Genomic DNA, 23,088 nt, shown 5'->3' with positions numbered 1-23,088 from the left:
TGGCTCAGGTCACTCACCCGGGCTGCAGTGCCCACTCTGCATGAATCACCGCAAAGGCAGGAGATTTAATAGCGTGATTTTAATGCACGCTTAAATAAATTTTTTCTGAATGTTGTGGAATTTTGAATTATTTCTAAAATTACAACAACTCTTAATTTTCAATCTACTCTTATTTCTTTCCGCTACCCTCTGTTCACCTGCTGCTCACCCTGCCTTTCGCCCACCTACATGTTTGCAAAGATCTGGACACAAGCATGGAGCCAAAAAAGCACTCCCTCTTGGGGATCGATAAGCTGCGCTGACCATGGACCACAGGACAGTGTGCCAGCACACACACACACACACACACACACACACACACCGGAATCACACACTATTGAAGGGTCTCTCTGCTCTTCGTCACACCTCTGACACCTCAGGGTAGCGTGGAGTTAGCAGACTGCACACTGGGAGGCCTGGGTGGATGAATGCACTGAAGGATGGCTGTGTTTTGTAAATCCATGGCAGGTGGACTGCTGCTCACGTTGAGCCTCACTCTTCTAAGGTGGGGAGTTGAGGGTCAGAGGAACACACGGGGAAAGGTATGTGCACATGCAATGCCGCAATTATAATTCTTGGAATGAGCAGTGCACTGGTACACTGGTCAAATGCTCTTACCAATCTCTGTCTGATAGTCTAAGGCTCATGTGTAACCGTTGGCCTTATCGAAGGAACGCATTTGAAAAAGAGCGGAAATCTTGTAGCTTTGATAAATCTCGTTCCTATGATGTTTTTGCTCACTGTAAAATTAGGAGAAGGTCACACAGTTGTACGTGTTTGGAAATACATGACTGTCTCAGGGCCTCTCAGGCAGATCAAATCATATTTTTTAAAGCATCATCTGTATTAATTATGTTTCTTTCTTTTTTTTTTTTGAAGATGGAGGATAAACAAAGTGCAAAATAAAAGCCTATATTAACCAGTAAATAAAAACAAATCAACTCTTTATGCAATTCAGCTGCCAGTTGAAGAGGGTATCCCAGATGCCCTAATAGTTTATTTAGACTTAGGACTTTGCTCAGTTTGTGGGAGGAAAGATCAGAGCTACGCCCACAACACCACAAGCAGCTTTTACCCCTTTGAAAGACTTTTAAGTTTCACGATGGCCATTGTGTATTGATATACTGATGCCATATGGCTCTGCCAGTGATGGCATTGATTTTGCACTTCATTATAACATGCACTTCACTTGTTAAAAGATAATTACTTTGTTTTTTTGTTGAATGCATAAATCACTGAATTAAAATCATCACTTGGGTTTTCGTGGTTTTAACCACTAAACAATCAATATATCTGACAAGAAAATACAAAAGCAGCTTTTAATGAATATGAGCTGTGCACGAAAGAAAGAGCTGAGGTAATGACTTCCTGTTTACATTGTGTCTTCCAGAAAGAAGTCTCAGGCGGGGCTACCATCTACCTCGGCCAGGACAGAGACATCTGGAGGCCCCTGATTCACATAACAGTAAACCTCAGCGAGGTCAGCAGGTAAACCACTGCACCATGAAAACCTCACAGCTAAAGAGTATGTGATAAATGAGGCAAAAAGGCTGAGGGAGAATATGTGGAAGCAAGTAGGTATTCTGTAATATCCTAGCCCCCTTATTTCTGATGACATTAATATTATATAACCCGTCCTTGTGTTGCATTTCTCCAACTGTAGGCCCCTAGAACCATCACTGCTTTTTACCCCTCTGTCAGTGGCAATGGGCCGGGTAAAATTAAGGCAAACATATTATTATTACTATTGAGATTTATAATGCAGCCTTAGACAAAAGTAATAAAAAATGTGGAGAATCTTTTTTTCTTTTTTTAGATTCTGTGGTCCAGCATGCCCCATTGACTATGACTATTGGGTTCTGTTTCTCCAGTATCAAGTCATCCTTTGATTTACGGACGTTTGACCCAGAAGGTATCGTTTTCTACGGGGACACCAAAAACGGGGAGGACTGGTTTATTTTGTCCCTGAAAGACGGCCTGCCCCTGATGCAGATCAGCAGAGGAGACAGCCGCGTCAGCGTGGCAGGAGGCCCCAAGCTCAATGACGGGAAATGGCACACAGTGAGTGCAGTTGTCTCAGAACATGGAGCGTTACTTTGCATAATAACCACACCGTATACTGTACATAATGTATATTGTGACCAATACGTGTTCTAAATTCTCCTTGTGATCCTGGTGCCACCAAGCTGGAGGTGAGCAACCAAGATCCCTTTGTGATTCTCGAGGTGGACGGCTCCAATAAGATGGTGGTTGGCATGCAGTCTAAAGAGACCGTTAACGTCCTCTCAGGTGAACTTCGACTGGCCCTGGGTGGGATCCTGATCAACAAAGAAAAGATGATTGTTCAGGTATTACTGGGTGTTACTCCACCCTTGGATACTTTGCAGTAGTTTACATTGGTCTTTTATCTATCTGGTTTAATAGAGACCAGTAAGGTGTAACTAGGTGTTTACTCACTTTTGTATTGTCTGTCACTGTTTTATGTTGTATGTCTGAAACTTTGTTAAATGTGTTTTTGCTGTCTTGGCCAGGACACTCTTGTAAAGGTGATGTATTCAATCTCAATGAGGTTTTTCCTGGTTAAATACATTTAAATAAAATGGGGGATTTTGGGTTGTTTGTGTGTGTCTTTGTTTTAGCACCCTGAAAAAATGACTGTGGCAATGTGCACAATCAAATAACATTTCTCAGCCGACCGCCTGCTCTTCTGCTCGAAGTTCCATTCACTAAATGCATTGTTGTCGTTCTCCGCTGTAGTTTGAGCCGCACATGGATGGCTGTGTGCGGAGAGGCAGCTGGCTAAACCTCAGCGTGCCCTGGGAGGTCGAGGCGGAGGAGCTCTGGCCCTGCTATCAAAACGTCCAACCTGGCAGCTACTTCCCTGGCACCGGATTGGCTATTTTCAACACCTCAGGTGCAAACATTGTGCTCCATTATACAAGATACGGAGAGTTATTTCATATACTAACAAGCTTTCCAAAAGGCCTGGATAATGCATTATTGCATGATGTGACACCTTAGGGTAACAATATACTTTAAATCCGTACTCGGGTTATATTTATTTTGTGGGTTGCATTTGTCCTCTGCAGTTTTCCCAATGGAAGCAGATCGTGGGGTCAAGACTGAATTGTGGGGAGATTTCAATAAGATGGATGGGACCATTTTTAGCATCAAGGCTCCGGGGCAAAAGCTGATGTTTGCTTTAGTGGCCAATAATAACACAAAGGTATGCGCATGAATCACTCAAGGTAGATTGTTTAAAATTTGTTTTAAACTGCTCATGGCACTGTTGGCCTCATAGCTTTCCTGAACTTTTGCATAATGAGACCATTATGACTTCATCCACAGAGTTGCTATATTTCTTCTATATCTCTCTTGAATTTGCAGGAAATCACACTTACCTTCGGCGAAGAAAAGATCTGTATGAAAGACACTTTCAAGAGACTGGTGATAACCTTTCAGACTAATTTACTGAAAGTGCTTCAAGATGAAGATGAATCAAAGACTACTACGTTGCCTATCAGTCCCGGGAGCCAACCCGGGTATTCGACCACATGGAGAGCGGGTCGTCTTGCTGTCGGAGGTCTCCTAGGTGAGATTAAACAGCGATGAGGAGCGTTTAATCGTGTGTCTCAAAATGGTCTGTTCATTCAGCTTCAGACTGCATGTATCGGGTCTAGATTACTGTTCAGAGAGAGGAATTTGATTTGCATGCAGGCGAAAAAACAGACAATAAAATAATAAAGTTATTAAAATAAAAAAATGAATAACAAAAGAAATTAGATAAAATAATTTGTATATATATATATACATAAAGAAAATGAATGACTTAACCAGACAAGGAGCATGGTGCAGTACAAGGTCACTTGTGTTTTATTCTTTCTCTCTTTTCATTTTTCAGGTGAAGAAGAAGACAATGTTGGCTCCCAGTTCTTGACAGGCTGTCTCGAGAAGATCCAGGTTCAAGGGAAGGATTTGGACCTGGATTTAGCTGTCAAACACATGTCAATCTCATCTCACAGCTGCCCTGCATAGACCATGACACTATGCATCTTCAATGTGTGGACTCGATGTTTGCCTTGGGGTCCAAATTAACAAAAATAACAAAGGTGTTTCAAGTGAAAAATGGTTCCGCTAAAAGTAAATCTGGAGTTGAATGTGGTATTTGAACCAATTAATCTCTAACATGTGGAGAATTATAATAAAATATTAATATGTTGTTTAAGAGATATCCATTGCGTTTGTCCCATTTTAACAGAATACGCTAATTAATCTGTAAGTGGTTTTCTGACTTTGGTACGTGCAACAGTCTGTTTCTAAATAAGATATGATTCTCCTTAATTTAGCTATTTGAATTTTACTGCTGCATTCAGTGCAAATTAAAACCCAATAGTGCTTTTGAGAAGATTTAACCACTGCGATAACACACTAATGTTTAATTGATACCGAGTGAGGCTGAGATATAATAAGACATGGATCTTGCACCCTCTAGTGGATTGTTAAAGATAATATTAGAGTCGCTTCCTCCACTGTGTGTGATGCCAACCAAACAATGAAACAACACTAGATTCACAAAAGAAATCTAAAATATGGATTAAGATCCAATAAAAATTTGTTATGATCTTTAGGAATATGCACAATGTTCACACTGCCAGAAAGTCTAAGGTTCTTTTTTCCCCTTTTATTAAATGGTCATACAGTTAAAATAAATTACATTTGTTTGGGAAAGTCATTGTTTTAGTTCAATTAGTATGGCAAGACAACACATAGTCATCAAATGGCTAAAAATCCTAATCCTAATTTTTATTTTTAATGTTTCAAGATATTCTTGTCGATGAAAAATGTATCTTGATATTATGTGTACGTGTGTAATTTATTTGAAGTTATGATAAATTGAAGGGAAATGTGCTGACATTTGTACCTCTTTATTGCAGACGCGTTTAAAGCATTGGCCATTAGTATTACTAAAATAATGATCAATATGTTTAACTACACAATAATGAAACAAAAACAAGAAAAGAAATGGGAAAACAATCTTTTACATGTTAATTATGCAATTAGGGTTCAGTTCACTCTTAATAATTTACTTTCATGGATAAAATACTACACAAATAAAATCAAAACTCTTCAACAAACATCACATTCATTCAGACGAAAGCAAAATAAATATAAACAATAGAAAATGCTGATGTATCATAAATATACGCCGACAAAAAAATTTGACCGCTACAATTTAAGTTGAATTTAGTGTTCTTATTATATTTAAAACAAATTAATAAACAAGTGTCGAGCTTAAAATTGGCGTTATATTGAGTAATTTTGCGACATGAACGGTTTCGTGCCGTTTCATTACAGCACACATGTATACAGGACTGGGTGCGGTGCAGGGTGCAGCCAACTCGGATCGATTACAGTAATCTACCAGCTGCCATAACGTCAGCAACTGTCGCAAACCCCGACTGTCGTGAATATTGGCCGCCCACTGAAGATGGCGGCGGAGCTGCATCCGCGGAGCGGAAAGCTGATCGGCCTGTCCAACTCGAACCGAACCGCCCGGCGCAACCAGCCAGTCCAAGAGTTCAACCACGGCCTGGTGCTGAGCAAGGAGCCGCTGAGGGACCGGGATGTCTTCACCGTCCGCATCGACAAAAAGGTAAACAACAACAGGCCCTGCGGCCGCTGCCGCTGCTCCCGAGCGGGGATGAGAGCAGCGGGAGTGCGGGAGCAGCGCTCGTCGGACGGGCCGGGGGTCTGCCTCTGCCCGCAGTGAGGGGCTTCTCCTCCCCGGGGCGTTTCACGGGGCTCGCCAGGGGTGTTTACTCCGGGGTGCATTACACGCACTGAGATTCACCGGTGACGGACACAGCGCTGAGGAGCGAAGACGTCCCGACGCGTGGATTCGAGAAACGGCACGAGAACCTGCTCGTCCCTCGGTACCGTCAGTTAGCTCACGAGCGGCTAGCGCGCGCGCAGCCCCTCGTTAGTGTGGAGGGAGCTTGTTGACGAGGACTTGCTGTTGTTTATCGACCCACTCGAGCTCAGCTAAGCTCGTTAACTTGACGTTGGCTCTGGTGAGTTTGGTTTCGGGGGAGTCCGTGACAGCCGTGGCTGATGTCCTGCGGCGCTCGCGCCATGGTTTTTTTTTTTTTGGGGGGGGGGATATGCGTGAACTTGAAGCTGCACCGCTATCGGTTACCAGCGGTTAACGTTCAGACTGCCATGTTGCTTTCCACGAGCGTCTTGACTCAAAGGGATCTCGATGAGACCAGCAGCCCTGCTGGTGGAGCCTAATGCACGAGGAGTTTGACCACTAAAAGGTACAACTCATTAATCCCTGGTCTGCTATCTGTAAACACACACTCTTCCTCTCCCATTGCGGGGACTTCTGCTTTCTTTTTACTAATGTATCCCTCGTTATCGAAGTATGGGAACCAAGTAGAGTGCACCTTTCTTACTCTACTGTCCTCCGGTTCATCCAGATCCAGGTATGAGGGCGTCCTCTCTCCAGGGAAGGGGATCCATTTTTAACACTTCTGTGAAAAATCTGATTTTCCAGCACAACTATATCTTTATTACATACATTAATTGTTTTAAAGATACCATTACTCTTAATACTATTCGGTTATCAAAACAATATATTTCTTTCTGTAAGGATCTCATAACCTACACTGTTTAAATCTAAACACACATTCCCTTAAAGTGTGCTTTCAGTATGACGTTGTTGATGTGATTAAAAAGAACAAATGACATTCTTCCACACATCCTTCTTTCATTACCTTCAAATGTGTAGCTTTCATAACACTTGAACATAAGTGCTTATCTATCTATGACAATTGCTGTGTCCTTCCTGTGACTCAGGCCTCTCCATATCGTACAGATGCCCGTGCACAGTGTTTATATGTTGTCTGTTATCAGTGTAGGAGAGCTTGTCTGTGGTGATGGCTTTTGCCTCTGCAGTCTGCAACCCTACTGGAGTTTGTCAACAACATGGCAGCTCTTGAGCTTGTGTCAGTGCCAACTGGGCCACAAACACACACACACACACACACCTCTTGAATGACAGTGTGTGCGGCCAGGCGGTGTAGTCAGTTGTTAATAAAATCTACCCTGATGAGACAGAGCTGCCTTTTGAGCCAGTAAAGATAACCATGTGGTTGAATAGCACCTACCATACTGTATGTAAATGATTCGCCGTCCCATATGGTGCTCTCAGCCTGATGAGGGCTCTCATAAACAGCCAAATGCTCGGGCATGACATGCATTGCCTGTTTGAAAATCAATACTTTCCCATCACGGCGCAATCGTATTGGCATGACTGCCCATCCTGTCTCCTGAGCTATAGTGGATGTTGGAAAATGAGTGCAATAGAACGAGCCAATGGAGTGATTTATTGAGCAGTTTACCCAGAGTTGGACGCTGCCGGTGGTTTAGGGTTTATATGAAGCTGTGGTATTATTGTGATCATTGTATTCACCTGTCCCCTATCCAGAGTCCAGCTGCTAAATGTGTCTTGCTGTGTTTATGCTCTGCTAGATGAGAAGCCTGTCACCACTCTGTATAGTCCGTGCAGATTTTCTCAGGCTCTGCTTTGGATGCAATTCATTTTTCATACTCTGCATGCATCCTGTAGTTGTTGGTCTTCTAGAGCGAGAGAGAGATACTTGGAAAGAGACAGGCAGAGAGAGAGAGAGAGAGAGAGAGACTTAGATTTAGAAAGAGAGAGATTGAGAGAGAGGGACTTAGAAAGAGAGAGAGACTTAGAAAGAGAGAGAGACTTAGAAAGAGAGAGTGAGAAAGATACCGAGAGGCAGACACCCACAGGCTGCTGTTATGTAAGTGAATGAGCAAGGCGAGGAGATGTCTGTCTCCTCCACACAGCAACCCGGTCAGGCTGAGTTACTACTAAATCTGTTAACCCAGATACCCAGGCTTTCGTAGCACACTGCCTTACATAGCACCTGCCACAGAGCAGAGGGAGACACCACGGGTGCAGACGAAGGAGAGGAGGCGATTTATCAAATGCAATATTTTCAAAAATGATTTTGTCTCGGAGGAAATCTTCTTTCATTATTCCTTGGCACGGACGTGAGCTGCAGAAAAACATCCCGTGAGCTGCTATGGCTTCAATGTTATGCTCAAGGTCACTTCGTCAGGGAGGATTTCTGCCAACTTTGACTGGCGTCCCGTGGAGTACCCGGGGGAGGAACGGAAAAGGAGACCGGCTGGTGAAAGTTTCCGATGACTTCTGACTTCATTCTCTTTCTTTGAGGAAACAAACTGCATGGCTTTTTCGTTGGACGTTCTCCGAGGGGGGGGGGGTGGAGGGCAGCGAGCCGGGAGATCACTCCTCAGTTGGATGACGTCGTTTCGCGCCCCTGTGTCGGCAAGCGTCTGCGGGGCTGAAATGTCTCTCAGCGAGACTATGAATCTCCACCAGCTGCACCGCCTCCGCTCTATCGCTGACACTGCACTCTGTCACCCACATCATGGAGGCAAAACGCACGAGAAATAGAGTTCACCCCCGGAGATCAATAAAGTCTTATTGAGTCGCATTATTGTGAGCTGATGCAAGGTTTTGTACATTAATTTCCATGTGACACAAATCCAATGTCACGCGAAGGCGAAAGGAGTTTTGCGGCGAAACGTTTGTTTCACGACTTGAATCCTCAGAAAGGCAAGATCATGGAGGTAAAGCTTTGCTTTGTGGGCACCGCATTGTTTCAGTCACTACACGGTGGAAAGCCGAAAAACACGATAAAGGAGATCGGGGCGTCAGCTGTGACCCCAATCTGGCAACTCACGCAGCTGAGGAATTCTGATTATCTCGTAGAGTAACACAAGAATTTATTAAATCCAAAAAAGAAAACAAATGAGTAGAATCTGCACATTGTATGAAAGCGTCTAAACTTTATTGGACCATTTAAGAACTGTTTTATTTTTCAGGTGTTTTGTCAGGTGACAGGCCACCACGACAGGATGAGGTGTATATGAGGATCACACTGACTACAGTCTTCGGCTTTCATGGTCAACTGAATCCACGAAAAACACTTACAATATGACCCCAAGTGTTGCATACTCTATTGTGGTTAAATCCGTTCTCCTGCACCCACGTCTAAATATAGTACGACACTCAACTCCCTTTCTGCATCAATATGTATTAGACGTCTAATTTTGGAAGTTGGGTGCTGAGAGATGAGAAGTGAATTAGATTGACCCAAGGTGATGCTTTTTTCATTTAGTAATGCGAGGTAATAATAGTGATATTTGCATACTGCTCGACATACACTTTGCATACACAGCTTAGCGTTTGTTCCTTTCGTGTCACTGTGTTCATACTGTCCTGCTTTATTTTCAAAGGAGCGCTCCCTGAGCTACGCGCTTCACTGACAGAAAGACTAAAAATAACAAGGTGGATCATACAACAAGGCACGCTTTGTTTTCCATAGATATCTACCTGCAGTTTTTAGCTCAGTGCGTCACTCTTCTCACATCACAGCTGAGATTTAAGTCCTTTTTGTGACAGCGGTTTTGTGACAACTTATTGTAGTTGCCACTGTCTTTTAAGTGTCATATCTTTTTTTTAAATGTACTTTCTATCATTACAAATTGAACACTGTGCATTTTAGAAAATGCAGGACACAACTTCAGGTGTTGGTAACTTGGGAAGGCCATGATGCGCCATGTGACGTATTACAGACGGGTGTTCATCAAATCTTTCTCCTCAGGTGAACTCGTGGAGCGGCTCCATTGAGATCGGTGTGACGGCACTGGACCCCACCGCGCTGGACTTTCCCAGCAGCGCCACGGGCCTAAAGGGCGGCTCCTGGATCGTGTCGGGCTGCTCGGTGCTACGCGACGGACGCTCTGTTCTGGAGGAGTACGGCCGCGACCTCGACCAGCTAGCCGAGGGCGACCGCGTGGGCATTCAGCGCAGCTCCCGCGGGGAGCTTCACCTCTGGGTGAACGGGCAGGACTGCGGTGCGGCCGCGAGCGGCTTGCCGCCCAAGCTCTGGGCGGTGGTGGACCTGTACGGCAAGTGCACGCAAGTGACGGTGGTGAGCTGCGAGCCGCCGCCGGCCTCGACGGAGAAAGAGACAATAGAGCAGGACGAGGAGGTGGATGTGGACGATGAGGAGGAGGAGGAGGAGGAGGAGGAGGAGGAAGACGTGGTGGTGTGTGGGGGTCGGGAGGATGGGGGGATCACGGCACTGATAAATGTTGCAGCAATGAATGGAATGATCAATGGAGATGAAGGTAAGGGGACTTTTATTTTTATCAATATGGTTGTTTTTTTTCCAACCGATTATCTGTGATTTGTTATTTTCATCCCTTTGATCCCTTTCACAGTGCCTGAGCTTAGCTGCAGACCAGACAAGTTCCCCAACAACCTGGAGCCGGACACGGGTAAGAAAATCCTTCTATTATCAGTTGATGGACCTTGTGCGACGTGACCAGCATTGATGACCTCCTCTTCCTCTCTCTTCAGTTCTAACGGAGCACCAGCTCTTTGACGTGTTCAACAACGCAATAGTATCTTTTTATCGCTCCGAGGACGAGGGCGGCGGGGAAGAAGGCGGAGGCGGTGGAGGAGCAGGCGGTGCGGGCGGCGGAGGAGGTGGAGGAGGAAATTCAGGTTCTGACTCCTCTTCCAGAAATGACAGGGGGAGCAGCAGTGGAGGAGGTGCAGTCAACAGCGACAGTGGAACAGGGACAACAGCAGGAAGTGGAGGGGGAGCTGGCGGTGCTGAAGACAGTGGAAATACTAACAACAGTCCCGCTGGTAACGGAGGGGTCGGGCTGGCGGCGGTGACGGGCCCAATGACCACCAACGACGCGCTGCTGTTCCACGAGAAATGCGGCACACTGATCAAACTGAGCAACAACAACAAGACGGCGGAGCGGAGGAGACCGCTGGACGAGTTCAATAACGGTGTGGTGATGACCAACCGGCCGCTCCGACACAACGAGATGTTTGAGGTGTTTACAATCACACGACTCAGTGCTGTGTTGTTTGTTTGTACACGGAATAATGTCGTGACAGCTGACGAGCAATCACTGACTTATTTACTCTGGTGTCATCGTATTTTTCCATTTTTGCAGCATAAGTGCCATATGTTCAGAACATATGGCTATTCATCTCTCTGGGCTTGAGGCAGAACAGAGAAGCATTTTAGCTGATTTAATAATGAAAACAAAAAGTGTAAATGTGTTTCTGTTTATATCTTCAGATCCGCATTGATAAGCTGGTGGACAAGTGGTCCGGCTCAATAGAGATTGGTGTGACCACACACAATCCCAACAACCTGGACTATCCTGCAACTATGACCAATCTGCGCTCAGGTAACACTCTCACAGAGATACACGCATTTAAAATAAACAACTGTATCAAACGAAGCAGCTCATTGTGAAATCAATGACTTTGTCGTGGCTGCTCATGCTAGGTACAATCATGATGAGTGGCTGTGGGATACTAACCAACGGCAAAGGAACCCGCAGGGAATACTGTGAATTCAGCCTGGACGAACTTCAGGTTTGTACTGATGCAGACGCACATTTCTGCCAGCGGCCGAGCGCGTGGGACTGTTTTTCTAATCTCCATCACCTGCTATCCTCCACATTTAGGAGGGAGATCACATCGGGTTGATGCGCAAAGCCAGTGGAGCGCTCCATTTCTACATCAACGGCATTGACCAAGGTGCAGCTGCATGTGGGGTGGAGGCTGGAAGTGGGTGGTGTCAGTGATATGATGGTGATGGTTATAAATGAGGGATTGAGAAACACACAAACGACCAGTTCGGAGAATAAAGATGGGGCTTTGATTTTTAGATCATTGTTAGCTCGTTATCCCCTGATGCTTGACAAATAGCCAGAATTAATGACTGAATTGACTGCAATGTCAGTGAGGCTTTTAAGATTAAGGCTAAAGAAGTCCTACTTTTGCTTTTCTAAGTATGTAATCAATGTCTACAAAGACAAGTTGGACATACTGGGGATTACAGTACCTTGGCTTGCACTTCTAACCACTCGGCCTCTCCCCCAGGTGTCGCGGCAGCCCAGACCCCCGACGTGGTCTACGGCGTGGTCGACCTCTACGGCATGGCCGTCAAAGTCACCATAGTGCACAACCACAACCACAGCGACCGCCTCAGACGCAATAACGCCATCATGAGGGCTTTATCTCCGGATGTCGGCCGGCCCAGGCCGGCTCTTACCCTCACTCCAGACTCGGAGGGGCCCGACCGACTGCTCTTCCATCCCAACTGTGGCCAGAAGGCCGCCGTCATCAGTGCCGGCAGGACAGCGCTGCGGCCACAGTGAGTCCACTTCCCACATTGCCACAGAGTTAATTACAGGCCTTCTTATTCTTGACATGCTTAATTTTGACTTGTTTTAGTTTGCTTGACGAATGTCAGCCTTACCTTTTCAAGCTTTTTTGGGGGGATTGATGGCATCTTCTGTCACCAAACACTGTATGTAACATTGGGCACATCATGACCCTCCCATATAGGTTTAATAATAGTATCGTATAAAAGTCCACTTTCCTTGTCTGAGAATCACATTTCTACATGTGGAAAGTTTCAAAAGGTTTGGGAAATACCTAAAAATAAAAAAAAACTCTTCAGCTTTAGAGTTATATGGTCTAATTCTGCTGTTAGTATTTTTTGTAAGTAAATATCAAGTGTGAAAGAAATCCAATGTTTACATACAACACTTTTAACATAATCGGGGATAAACTCATAAAACTGCTCTCGCAGTGCGACGGATGACTTCAACCACGGCGTGGTCCTGAGCGGCAGGCCGCTGCGCTCCAACGAGGTGTTCCAGGTTCGTATCGATAAAATGGTGGACAAGTGGGCGGGTTCCATCGAGATCGGCGTCACAACACACAACCCTGCATACCTGCAGCTGCCCTCCACCATGACCAACCTGCGTTCAGGTAAAATACAATCTGCTTTGTAAAAGTGGGCCTTTTTCTTTTCCTGAGCTACCTGATGAAAGATGGATGATTATAAAAGTCACATAACTGTATTTCAGTGTGGAGGAGTTTTGAGCCCCGTTTTGAAAAGAGATGCCACAACAACACAAAAAATTTTCACTGCGTCGTTGTTTTCCAGGGACGTGGATGATGACGGGGAACGGCGTAATGCACAACGGAACGACAATACTGGATGAGTACGGACACAACCTGGACCGGCTCAAGGTGAGTCGTATTTGTCTTTTATTACTCGGCTGCTGTCACTACCCATCACCCTCTGTCCTCCTTCCTCCTCCCACAATTTGTTTTAACCCTTTCCCCTCCTGTTTCCTCCTGCAGGCAGGTGACACAGTAGGTGTGGTGCGAAAAGAAGACGGCAGCCTCCACTTCTTTGTAAACGGTGTGGCTCAGGGCCCTGCAGCCTGGAACGTCCCTCCCAGTGTCTATGCCGTGGTGGACCTCTACGGCCAGGCTGCTCAGGCCACCATCATGGACGACATGGGTGAGAGGGGGAGGAAGACAAACTCTGAACATTTAGGAAACTAAAATAACTGAAGGTTTTTACATTAGACGATATGAACTTTCATCCATTTCCTTTTCTGTTAGTGGACCTCCTGCCTCTCCCAGAGGACAGCTCAGAGGGCCCCACAGCCATGTCCCCCGGGAGCCCCTGCTCAGTAGGAGGGGTCAGCACAGCCAACGACCTGCGTTTCCACCACCTGCACGGCACTAATGCCGTCGTCACCAATGGGGGGCGCACCGCCCTGCGTCAGAACTGCCGCAGCGAGTTCAACGAAGCGATTGTCATTTCCAACCGGTGAGGAAGCAAACAACACTAACTTGAGCAACTCGTCACACCTGAAATTCATAATCTTTTTTTTTTTACACATTTCTCGCATGAGTGAACAACAAATACGAAACAGCATTCAGAGAATTTGTTGTGAAGGAGCTGCCTCAGGACCTTAACTTGTTACCTCCTTGTAGGTGCCTTCGAGATGGAGAGCTCTTCGAAATCATTATTCAGAAGATGGTGGACCGCTGGTCGGGTTCAATTGAAGCAGGTGAAATGTTTCTGTTATATATTCAAAAATTCACATGTGAACACGTTTAAATATCAAAAATATCATTGAAAAGTTACTGTATGTTCCCTAACATTTATCTCCTTTTGTAAATATATTTCATGTGTAATCACCACAGATTTTCTCCTCCCCCCTCTGTGTCCAGGAGTGACAGCCATCAGGCCAGATGAGCTTGAGTTTCCCAACACTATGACTGATATTGACTATGACACTTGGATGCTGAGGTAGAACGCTATGTTGATATAGATATTTAAAAAAGATAATAACAGAAGAATTAGATAAATATATCTGCCCCACATACAGTATGTCCAACTAGTAAATGTTGCAGCAATTATAAAATAAGAAAATAAATAATATGCTTGTGAAAGTTCAGATCAATGATTCAAAACTTTTTGTCGTCGTCATCCTTTTTTTTTGTTCACAGTGGAACTGCCATCATGCAAGATGGTAACACAATGCGCAACAACTACGGTTGTGACCTGGACTCCCTGACCACGGGCTCTCGTATTGGTATGATGCGCTCAGCCAGCGGAGACCTCCATTATTACATTAACGGTGTGGATCAAGGTGTCGCCTGCACTGGCCTGCCTCCAGGTAAAGATCAGTGGGAAAATCGGGACTTTTCTGCAGCCAGACATGGTTGAAATACTGCTGGTATCAGCGAAGAGTGTTGGTTTCATATGTTGACCTAATACTTCATCCATGTCTCTCTCTCTCTCTCTCTCTCTCAGAGGTGTATGCTGTGATCGACCTGTATGGTCAGTGTGTTCAGGTGTCCATCACCAGCTCCTCAGGCCCGATGGACAACAGCCTCTGTGCCAGCAACATCACTGAGAAGAGCTTCCCCATCCAGTCTCCAGGTAAACATCAGGCTCCCTCCTCAGGCCTGCAAAGCCTTGAAAAGCATCACAAAATAAAGACGGATCCCTTTCAGATCCGAAGCTTTTGGGATTGACTATAATAATAATAATAATAATTTAGTAATTTTTTAAAATCTTTCATGTAGTCCAAAATGCTTTTGTATGAATGCGTTTTGTTCAAAAGTAAAGCAAAAAAAAAGAAGAGATTAAAAGAAATGGAGTAAATAAAAAATAAAAAATCTGTTCTCCTCAAAGCCTCATCTCCATATTTCTTCTTTTCTTTTCAGTAGCAGGTGTTGCCCATCGACTCCACAGTAAACACGGCAAGAATGTGGTTCTGCTCGGCGACGGCTGCCAGGGCGTCAGAGTCGGAGGTTACGCTCACGGCATTGTGTTCAGTGCGAAGGAACTCAAAGCAGACGAGCTGTTTGAGGTAAACAAGGGCTTGAGCCTCCTATGTCCCAAGAAATGCTCTGAAGATGAACCTGCGCCCTTCCGTGTCATTTAAAAGAATAATCTACACATCGTCCTCCTGAACACCTATGTCTGCATATATCACGGATACTCTGTCCTCTGCAGGTGAGGATTGATGAGGTGGATGAGCAGTGGTGCGGTTCACTGCATATCGGCCTGACCACGCTGGCACCTCCGGAGCTGCCGTCCTGCCCGCTGTCGGGCCTCTCCCCCTCCCTCCCGCAGCTCCGCACCAAGGTCACCTGGCTGCTCTGCGGCTCTGAGGTCCGTCGCAACGGCGTGCTGCAGCGCCAGAACTATGGCTGTTCACTGGACCGGCTGACGGTAAGCTGCATCTCGCTGCATCTCGCTGCATCTCGCTGCATCTCGCTGCTCTGTGAGCGCAGATAGATTAGAGGTCACGCGAAAGACCTGAAAAGCCTCAAGGATCTCTTTTCTGTCTGAGATTAATTGCCAGAGCCCCTCTGGCTGCGTAAAAGCCCTGATTTAAAAATGTTATGAGGGATTTGGGATTGTCGCAGTCTGAAAAAGTGACTTGCAGACATCAGTTTCTCATGAGAACTCAAAATCTCTAACCTTTTCTCTTTTAATCCTAATAACCAATTATTCTCTCTTATCCTTCCATCTTTTTGGATTTTTGTTTCCATTTAAAACTATTGCCAAAGCACATGGTTAAAGGTTCCTTTACAAAACTGCTATTGCAGTGTCCTTATGCAAATAAGGACAAACACAAGCAGCCACAGTAGGAATATATTCAGCCACAGTACAATGCATTCATATTTCTAATGCAATGTACTTTTTTTTCTTTATTTACATATACGTATATTTTCTTAATTTGTGAAAAGATGTCAGAGTTAAGGGTCAGTGCTGCACAGATATTCTGTGGTCACCAGATAATGTAGATTATACACAATTAGATTAGGAACAGGTCATTCATTTAGTTTGATGTTTGAGGTATTTAAACCCTTTTGTTGTTTCTTTTTGCCATGCTCCTGACGTGAGTTTGTTAAGCATAAAAGTTGAGAAGTTGTCACCAGTAGTTTATATCTGCATTCTTCACCGTACTCGGCGCTTGTAGAACTCACCAGAATATGATGGTTTCTTAGGTTGGGAACCGCGTGGGTGTGAAGAGGTGCAGTGACGACACCATGCACATCTTCATCGATGGGGAAGACATGGGACCTGCAGCGACTGCATTAGCCAAGGTACACACACACACACACACACACACACACACACAGAGTACACAGCTACCATTCAGCGCCTCTCTCTGGCTCCCTGCAGAATGTTTATGCTGTTCTGGACCTGTATGGGCGGATAACAGCGGTGTCCATTGTGAGCTCTTCGTTGATGGAGGACACGGAAAGCGTGAAGGCGCCCTCGCTCTCCTCAGACAGCTGCAGCGAAGGAGAGGAGGACAGCACCCCCGTCAGAGAGGTAGACGCGCTCGCCTGTCTGTCAACAAAGTGTTATGCGCTGCATCATCCAATTCCTGAGAAACTCAGACTCTTCATGTCACCTCTTATGGCCTCCAGGTCGAGACTGAGCCGTGCCCGTTAGTGCCGACCGGCATGGTGTTCTTGGAAAACCATGGCAAAAACATCCAGCTGTCCAACCAGAACCTGACAGCAGCCAGAGTATCCAGCTACAACCAGGGCCTGCTGGTCACCGCCCAACCGCTGGCTCGCCAGCAGCTGTTCCAGGTAACTGTGTGGTTTGGTGTCCATACGTGGTCCAAGCGACTGTGTTTTTGCGTCATTATACTATAACAATAGTAGTATAATATAAACAGAATACGACCACATGGTATTTTAGGTCCGTCAACAGCCTCTCTTTTATCACCAGTTTCAAATCGACCGTCTGAACCCGTCATGGACGTCGTCGCTGTCGTTGGGGGTGATCGGTCACTCGCCCGACCGGCTCAACTTCCCCTCCACGGCGTGTTGTCTGAAACGCTCCGCCTGGCTCCTGCAGAGAGACTCTGTCTTCCACAACTCCCTCAAGGTACACACACACACACACTCTCCCTCACTCACACACACTTCAACTCACTCATCTGTCTGTCGTGTTTTCTCCGGATGTCTCACATGACAAACTGAGGGTGCTCTCATTGACCGTTTGATTGATCTTCTGTCGCTGATCTTTTCTTCCTTCACTAATCCCTCTTTTCCTTTGTCTTTGCCCCTTCAGATATGTGAAAACTATGGTCCTAATCTGGACACTTGTCCAGAGGGGACGGTGTTGGGTCTGCTGGTGGACGCCAACAGTTGTCTCCACCTCTATGTCAACGGCATGGACCAGGGTGTGGCGGTGCAGGACATTCCTTCACCCTGCTACCCGTTCATCGACCTCTATGGCCAGTGTGAACAGGTCAGAACTACAGATGCACACACACACACACACAAGTGAAAAGTTCCTAAATGTTCTGGCGGTTGACTAATCGGTTAATGATCATTTCAGCATCACTATGAACTTAACCCCAAAATGATTTGCTAATATAAGTTGTGTCATCATGGCAGGTTACTATAGTAACAGACAACGTGCCAGCTGTGGGTGGAGATAGCGGTGAGACCCGTTGTCAGGGTGACATGGAGAAGGCGGACATGGTTGACGGTACGAAGCATCTGGTTTCTGTTGTTTTGTTGACAGCTGTGGTCAGAGGGTTAGGGTTGTTGTCTGTTCGATTCTCTTGGAAGCATCATCTCATGACAGCCTGGAGGAAATCCTTCAGATTTGCCACAAATGTCTACCGGACATTTTAATTACATTTTGATGGTTGAAGGTTACGGTAAGGTCACTGTGACCTCACTCTAGTCACATTATCGTGAATGCGATATCTCAGGAACTCCTTCAAGGAGTTTCTTAAAATATTGTACAAAATGTCTTTTTAGAAAGTACAACAAAATGCATAGTATGCAATTAAAAAAGTAATAACAAAGTGTCACAAAAACGTTAAAGTCAGAATATAGTATGTCATAAAAATGTTTCCATAAAAAGGAAATGTGAAAGTACTAGCATAGTAGCAAAAAAAGTCATAGTATAGTTTTAGAATGGTTTGATTATATATATGTATGTGTGTGTGTATATATATATATATATGTATGTATGTATGTATGTATATATATATTTGTGTATATATATATATATGTGTGTGTGTATATATATATATATATATATATATATATATATATATATATATATAGCATAGCATAGTATGCCATAACAAGTCATAGAATAGTTTATTAACGATGTAATCAAAAAAATCATAGTACATCATGCATTAAGAATGGCATAGTAATTGTCAACAAAAATGTTTAAATAAAATTAATCGTAGAATATGTCAAGAAATGCAAAGTGTAATATGCCATAAACAAGTCATAATGTGGTATAATGTACCATAAAAAAGTATGTCATAATATAGTATATCACAAACAAACGTCCTAAAAAATAAATAGCATGGTGTGCCTGTTGTAACGGTAGTTGTAGCAGCAATAATAGCAGACATAATAATAGAAGAATGATTTCTTCTAATGATAACCGCAGCATTGCATAAAAGAGTGATGATGAAGGCAATAATAGTAATAAAAATAGAATAATAATAATAGAAGCAGTGGATGTCGAGCAGGGAAACAGATCAAATTAATATGCTAATTATGACAATTTCACACAAATCACTACAACGATGAAACAATATAGTGATGACATTTTGGACTGACACGAATGCAAAGTGCAACTTGACTCGTGGGAGAGGCGGTAATAAAGCATGTCTGTCTGTCTGACTACAGTTCATCTTCTCATTTCGGTTCTTCGAGTTCTGCGTTTGACCTTTTCTTTGTTTCTGCGTGCAGGAATCAAAGAGAGTGTGTGCTGGACGCCGCCTCCAGAGGTCAACCCCAACAAGACTTGTGAATACCAGGCACTGTGCTCCCGCTTCAAGGACCTGCTCACTTTACCAGGTGAGTTTGACCTTTCTGCCACGACCTTTGATTCAGCTCTTAAAATCACGTAACACTCACGACCGTTGTCTTCTCCCCCGCCGCTCATAAGATGGCTATTTTAACGAGGATGCAAAGTACAACCTTTGCTACTGCGAGTCCTGCCACAAGCTTCGGGGTGACGAGGCGTATTACAAGAGAGGAGAACCGCCCCGGGACTACGCGCTGCCCTTCGGATGGTGCCGCTTCGCCCTCAGGTGAGAGGACGATTCCTCCGTCGCATCTCAAACTAGCGAGTGTCGTAGTTTCACCGCAGTCCGGAGGAATGCGATGAGAGAAGAACTTAGTGTGTTTGTGTCTCTTAGTAAATCTGATTATTACAGTGATATGTTACATTGGGTTACAATATGATAGATCAAGCTCTATTCAGTACAAATAACTTCAATTATAATGTTGTCATGTGTTTTAAATGAAATTAACTTGAAGAAACAGATTATTTTCACAGCAATATCAAATATTAGAGATGGAATTATGACCTGTTTTTGACTTCCTAACTAGCTCTAAACAGCTTATATTAATTCATTTTTCATTTTTCTTTAATATTTCATTTTCTTAAATTTAATATGTCCTGCTCTGCTATTTTATTTTAGTGAATTGTATATATTGTAACCTTATTTGCTGCTGCTCCAAAGAAATTTCCCCCGGGGGATGAATAAAGTATATATCTATCTGTTATTTGTATGGAAATAACTGTAGATTACTCTAACAAAGTCAAAGAATAATATTTATAATTTTGGAATAAAATCCCTGTGGATTTTATGAATTTCTTTAAATGAGTTCATGAGTTGTCCATTTTGGGACAAGTAAAACATCTCAACTGCTTGCTGACTTGCAGGCTGTGTATCTAATAATCTGTAATTAACGTTCACAGCAGCGTTGTCATATCTATATCTATATAAATGCATGTGTCCTCTCTGCAGGATCAAGCCCCACTGTGAGGTTTCTAATGCACTGAAGAAGTGGCACATCGCGTACCACGGCACCAGCGTCGGAGCCCTGCGGCGCACGCTGGACCACAGCCAGCTGCTGCCTGGTAGGACAATGACCGTTTCCTCTTTACAAACGCACACATTTTGTCACACCCCTTGTTTTTCTGACAAACAAGTAGATAGTTTATTAATCGATGCTCCTAAAAGTGGGGTCGACTCGCGAGGCTCCCCTAGTAGCCAGCTGAGTCGTGTGTTAAATGTGAGCTATTAAAAGTGAAAGTGCTGAAATGGACTGCGCGTGATTAAAATATAACGCATGCATTTCCACGTCACGTTCAGGGGCCGCACAAAATGTTTCGTGCTTGTGCTCTAGAAACGGGGGTCTTTACTTTCAATGTGGTTTTGTCGTTGCAGGGACGTCCTCCATCTTCTCGGTGTCCCCGGTGAAGGCGGAGGGGCCTAATGGCTACAGCGAGCCAGAGGAGAACAGCGCCCCCGGCAGGGAGGTTCCCAGAGTGCGGCTCTCCCCCACGATGCGCTACTCCGGGATGGAGATCTTTGCCCCCAAAGTGCAGTAAGTTCTTGGTGGGTGGGGGACGTTCCCACCTCCCCGTCTGCAGTGGAGCGCTAACGGCAAGCGAGAGCACCTCCTGATGGTTCTCCTTCTCCTCATGCAGGTTTCGGGACCCCCGTTCTCACCGCAGCCACCAGGCTCAGGTGGGATTCCAGGTGTGTGTGCGTCCGGGCTCCTACAAGGTGGGGCCGCAGACGCTGGGCCACAGCGAGCCCCTGGACCCTCGCTTCAGCAACTCGGAGATCGAATGGGTCACGAAGGAGCAGGGCGGCACGCTCCTCTACGGACTGCTCGTCCGGATCGAGTGACGGGCGCGACGAGGGAGGCATTCGGGTGGAAGTGGGGAGGGTCTGTGTGGCGCTCCTCGTACTTTCAAGAAACTGACAACCAAATCCAACCCCTGCCTTGAGAGAGAGACTCCTCTGGAATCCATCCGTTCCAACCGTGGATTGTTGACAATTCAGCATTATTGATCTTTTGTTATTTTTTTGTTTGTTTGTTTGCTCTTGGACTCTTTTAAAGGCCGGGGGCTACGGCGGTTTCAAAGAAGGACGGACACTGCCTGCACTTTATGTTTTGCACACTCGTGGGCGATTTTTAAACTAACTTCTCATCGACTCGACACGTTTGTTCATTCGCTACATTTAGGGTTTGTTTTCTTGGCCGCATTTTTTTGTTTTCATTCTTCCCAACACATTTTCTTTCACACACAGCAAATTCTCTTTTTTCTTTATCTTTTGGCACTTATTTTATGACTCATCACCTCTGCTCCGGTCAGTGTTTTTTAGTTTGGGAGGAGCTGTCCCCTGCCAACCTGCACGTTAAAGGACTGTCACCTAAAAAGACTGAAATGTGGGAGATATATATATATATATATATATATATATATATATATTAATTAAAAAAATGTAACAAAGACACTTGAATCTGAGAGTGAACCCAAGAGTGTCTTGTGATTGTGACTTCATTAGTGGGGGAAGATTTTAAAAAACTGGAGGAAGAAAAAAAAAAAATGTTTACACGTGTACGACTGTATGTTGATTTTTCTTTGTGTCGCCACATTAGCGGTTTGGCTACTTTATCAGTCCCGGTGCGCTTCCGTTGTTGCGAGGCAACACACGCGACTCATCTTGTCAAATGGAAAACATTCACAGGCTTTAAACTGGAGGAAACTGGAAGGTTTGGGAATCTAAAAGTTGTTTGTTGAGGTAACGGATGGCAACCGATGTTCGAGCCTTCCAGCTTGTTTGTTACACCCGAGAAGACGCCGCGTCACAAGATATAAAAATAATACAGACATTTGCTTTTAGACGTGGTAGGTTTTGATACAGGGGAAAAAGGAGAAGTTAAACACTTTTTTCTTAAATTTTTTATTTTTTTTTTAAAAGAAATGAGCTCATTCGCTTTCTTGCAGACGATCGGCAAGGAAGCGGATATCCCATAATGTTGAACTTGTAGTCAAGTGAACGGACGCCAAACGGGTGAAGTAATTTTCACGCATCACTCCCGTCATCGTTTACTCGAGACTCAATCCGCTCTGGCCCGCCGGACGTATCGGGCCCCGTTCAGCCGGGCTGCTGTTTACATGTGAATGTTGTTCATTGTGGCGCTTCGGTTCTTTTATGTCAACTAGCGGAACTGATTTTCATCTGGCCAACGTTTCTACAAGTTTTTTTTTTATTATTTCATCCCCAAAACATCCACCTAATGATTGATTGTATGTGAATAGCTTTCCAAAGCTCTCAGTTCTGGTGCCAATTTGATAAAAAACCTGCTACCGAACATGACCCTTCCCCCACACACACACACACACACTCACCCGCCCCCCACCCACAGTTTTGATGAGTCAAACTCAAAGAATTATACTGAAGAAGCTCAGTCTCCTTCTGAGAGCAGCTGTGATCTGACTGACGGAAGATCTACGGGGGTTTTGGCAGAAGGAAAAACTTCCAATCAAAAAAAAAAAAAAAAAAAAATGTGAAGAATATGATTATATGGGTTGTTTACGGCCCAGTGCTGCTTTGTACAATTTTATTTGTATTGTGTTCTTAATTTGTTTTCTGTATGTTGCGTTGTACAGGCTGTTACATAAAAAAAAAAAAATCATATCTTCCTGATTTATAAAAAATAATAATAATAAACTGACAGACAGTATGCACAGA

General features: G+C 44.6%; 2 protein-coding genes across 4 annotated transcripts; both read left to right on the top strand.

The window, feature by feature from the left end:
• Positions 1 to 248: 248 nt before the first annotated feature.
• shbg (sex hormone-binding globulin) lies at positions 249 to 4,269 on the top strand. Its single transcript, XM_034557084.1, has 8 exons — positions 249 to 581; positions 1,430 to 1,527; positions 1,911 to 2,100; positions 2,226 to 2,387; positions 2,797 to 2,953; positions 3,129 to 3,265; positions 3,427 to 3,631; positions 3,941 to 4,269. Exons 1-8 carry the CDS (start codon positions 480 to 482, stop codon positions 4,072 to 4,074), a joined length of 1,185 nt encoding a protein of 394 aa, XP_034412975.1. The 5' UTR covers positions 249 to 479; the 3' UTR covers positions 4,075 to 4,269.
• A 1,180-nt stretch (positions 4,270 to 5,449) lies between these two features.
• neurl4 (neuralized E3 ubiquitin protein ligase 4) lies at positions 5,450 to 23,088 on the top strand. Of its 3 annotated transcripts, none has more exons than XM_034557080.1 (29): positions 5,450 to 5,692; positions 9,765 to 10,293; positions 10,387 to 10,443; positions 10,526 to 11,016; positions 11,268 to 11,379; positions 11,481 to 11,569; positions 11,662 to 11,734; positions 12,080 to 12,353; positions 12,795 to 12,976; positions 13,155 to 13,240; positions 13,355 to 13,517; positions 13,622 to 13,832; positions 14,000 to 14,076; positions 14,213 to 14,318; positions 14,519 to 14,688; positions 14,826 to 14,954; positions 15,245 to 15,387; positions 15,534 to 15,752; positions 16,535 to 16,633; positions 16,713 to 16,865; positions 16,964 to 17,131; positions 17,274 to 17,432; positions 17,619 to 17,798; positions 17,948 to 18,041; positions 19,277 to 19,384; positions 19,476 to 19,620; positions 20,344 to 20,456; positions 20,767 to 20,926; positions 21,030 to 23,088. In XM_034557080.1, exons 1-29 carry the CDS (start codon positions 5,528 to 5,530, stop codon positions 21,232 to 21,234), a joined length of 4,860 nt encoding a protein of 1,619 aa, XP_034412971.1. In that variant the 5' UTR covers positions 5,450 to 5,527; the 3' UTR covers positions 21,235 to 23,088. The 3 variants fall into 3 exon arrangements, with proteins under 3 accessions (XP_034412971.1, XP_034412972.1, XP_034412970.1); XM_034557081.1 differs by having other exon boundaries at positions 14,240 to 14,318; positions 15,242 to 15,387; positions 21,030 to 21,234; XM_034557079.1 differs by having other exon boundaries at positions 5,528 to 5,692; positions 15,242 to 15,387.

The sequence above is a fragment of the Cyclopterus lumpus genome, chromosome 18 (genome assembly GCF_009769545.1).
Source record: "Cyclopterus lumpus isolate fCycLum1 chromosome 18, fCycLum1.pri, whole genome shotgun sequence".
In the NCBI taxonomy this organism is placed as follows: Eukaryota; Metazoa; Chordata; class Actinopteri; order Perciformes; family Cyclopteridae; genus Cyclopterus; species Cyclopterus lumpus.
The sequence above is the reverse complement of the archived record's forward strand: the minus strand, read 5'-3'. Positions and strand labels throughout refer to the sequence as shown.

Excerpts from the sequence above, each read along its gene's own strand:
- shbg (XM_034557084.1), top strand. The coding sequence starts at position 480 with ATGGCTGTGTTTTGTAAATCCATGGCAGGTGGACTGCTGCTCACGTTG. Across the intron at positions 1,528-1,910 it reads AACCTCAGCGAGGTCAGCAG|TATCAAGTCATCCTTTGATT; the intron begins GTAAACCACTGC and ends CTGTTTCTCCAG. Across the intron at positions 2,954-3,128 it reads GGCTATTTTCAACACCTCAG|TTTTCCCAATGGAAGCAGAT; the intron begins GTGCAAACATTG and ends TGTCCTCTGCAG.
- neurl4 (XM_034557079.1), top strand. The coding sequence starts at position 5,528 with ATGGCGGCGGAGCTGCATCCGCGGAGCGGAAAGCTGATCGGCCTGTCC. Across the intron at positions 14,077-14,212 it reads GTCGGGTTCAATTGAAGCAG|ATTTTCTCCTCCCCCCTCTG; the intron begins GTGAAATGTTTC and ends TAATCACCACAG. Across the intron at positions 17,433-17,618 it reads TCTTCCACAACTCCCTCAAG|ATATGTGAAAACTATGGTCC; the intron begins GTACACACACAC and ends TTGCCCCTTCAG.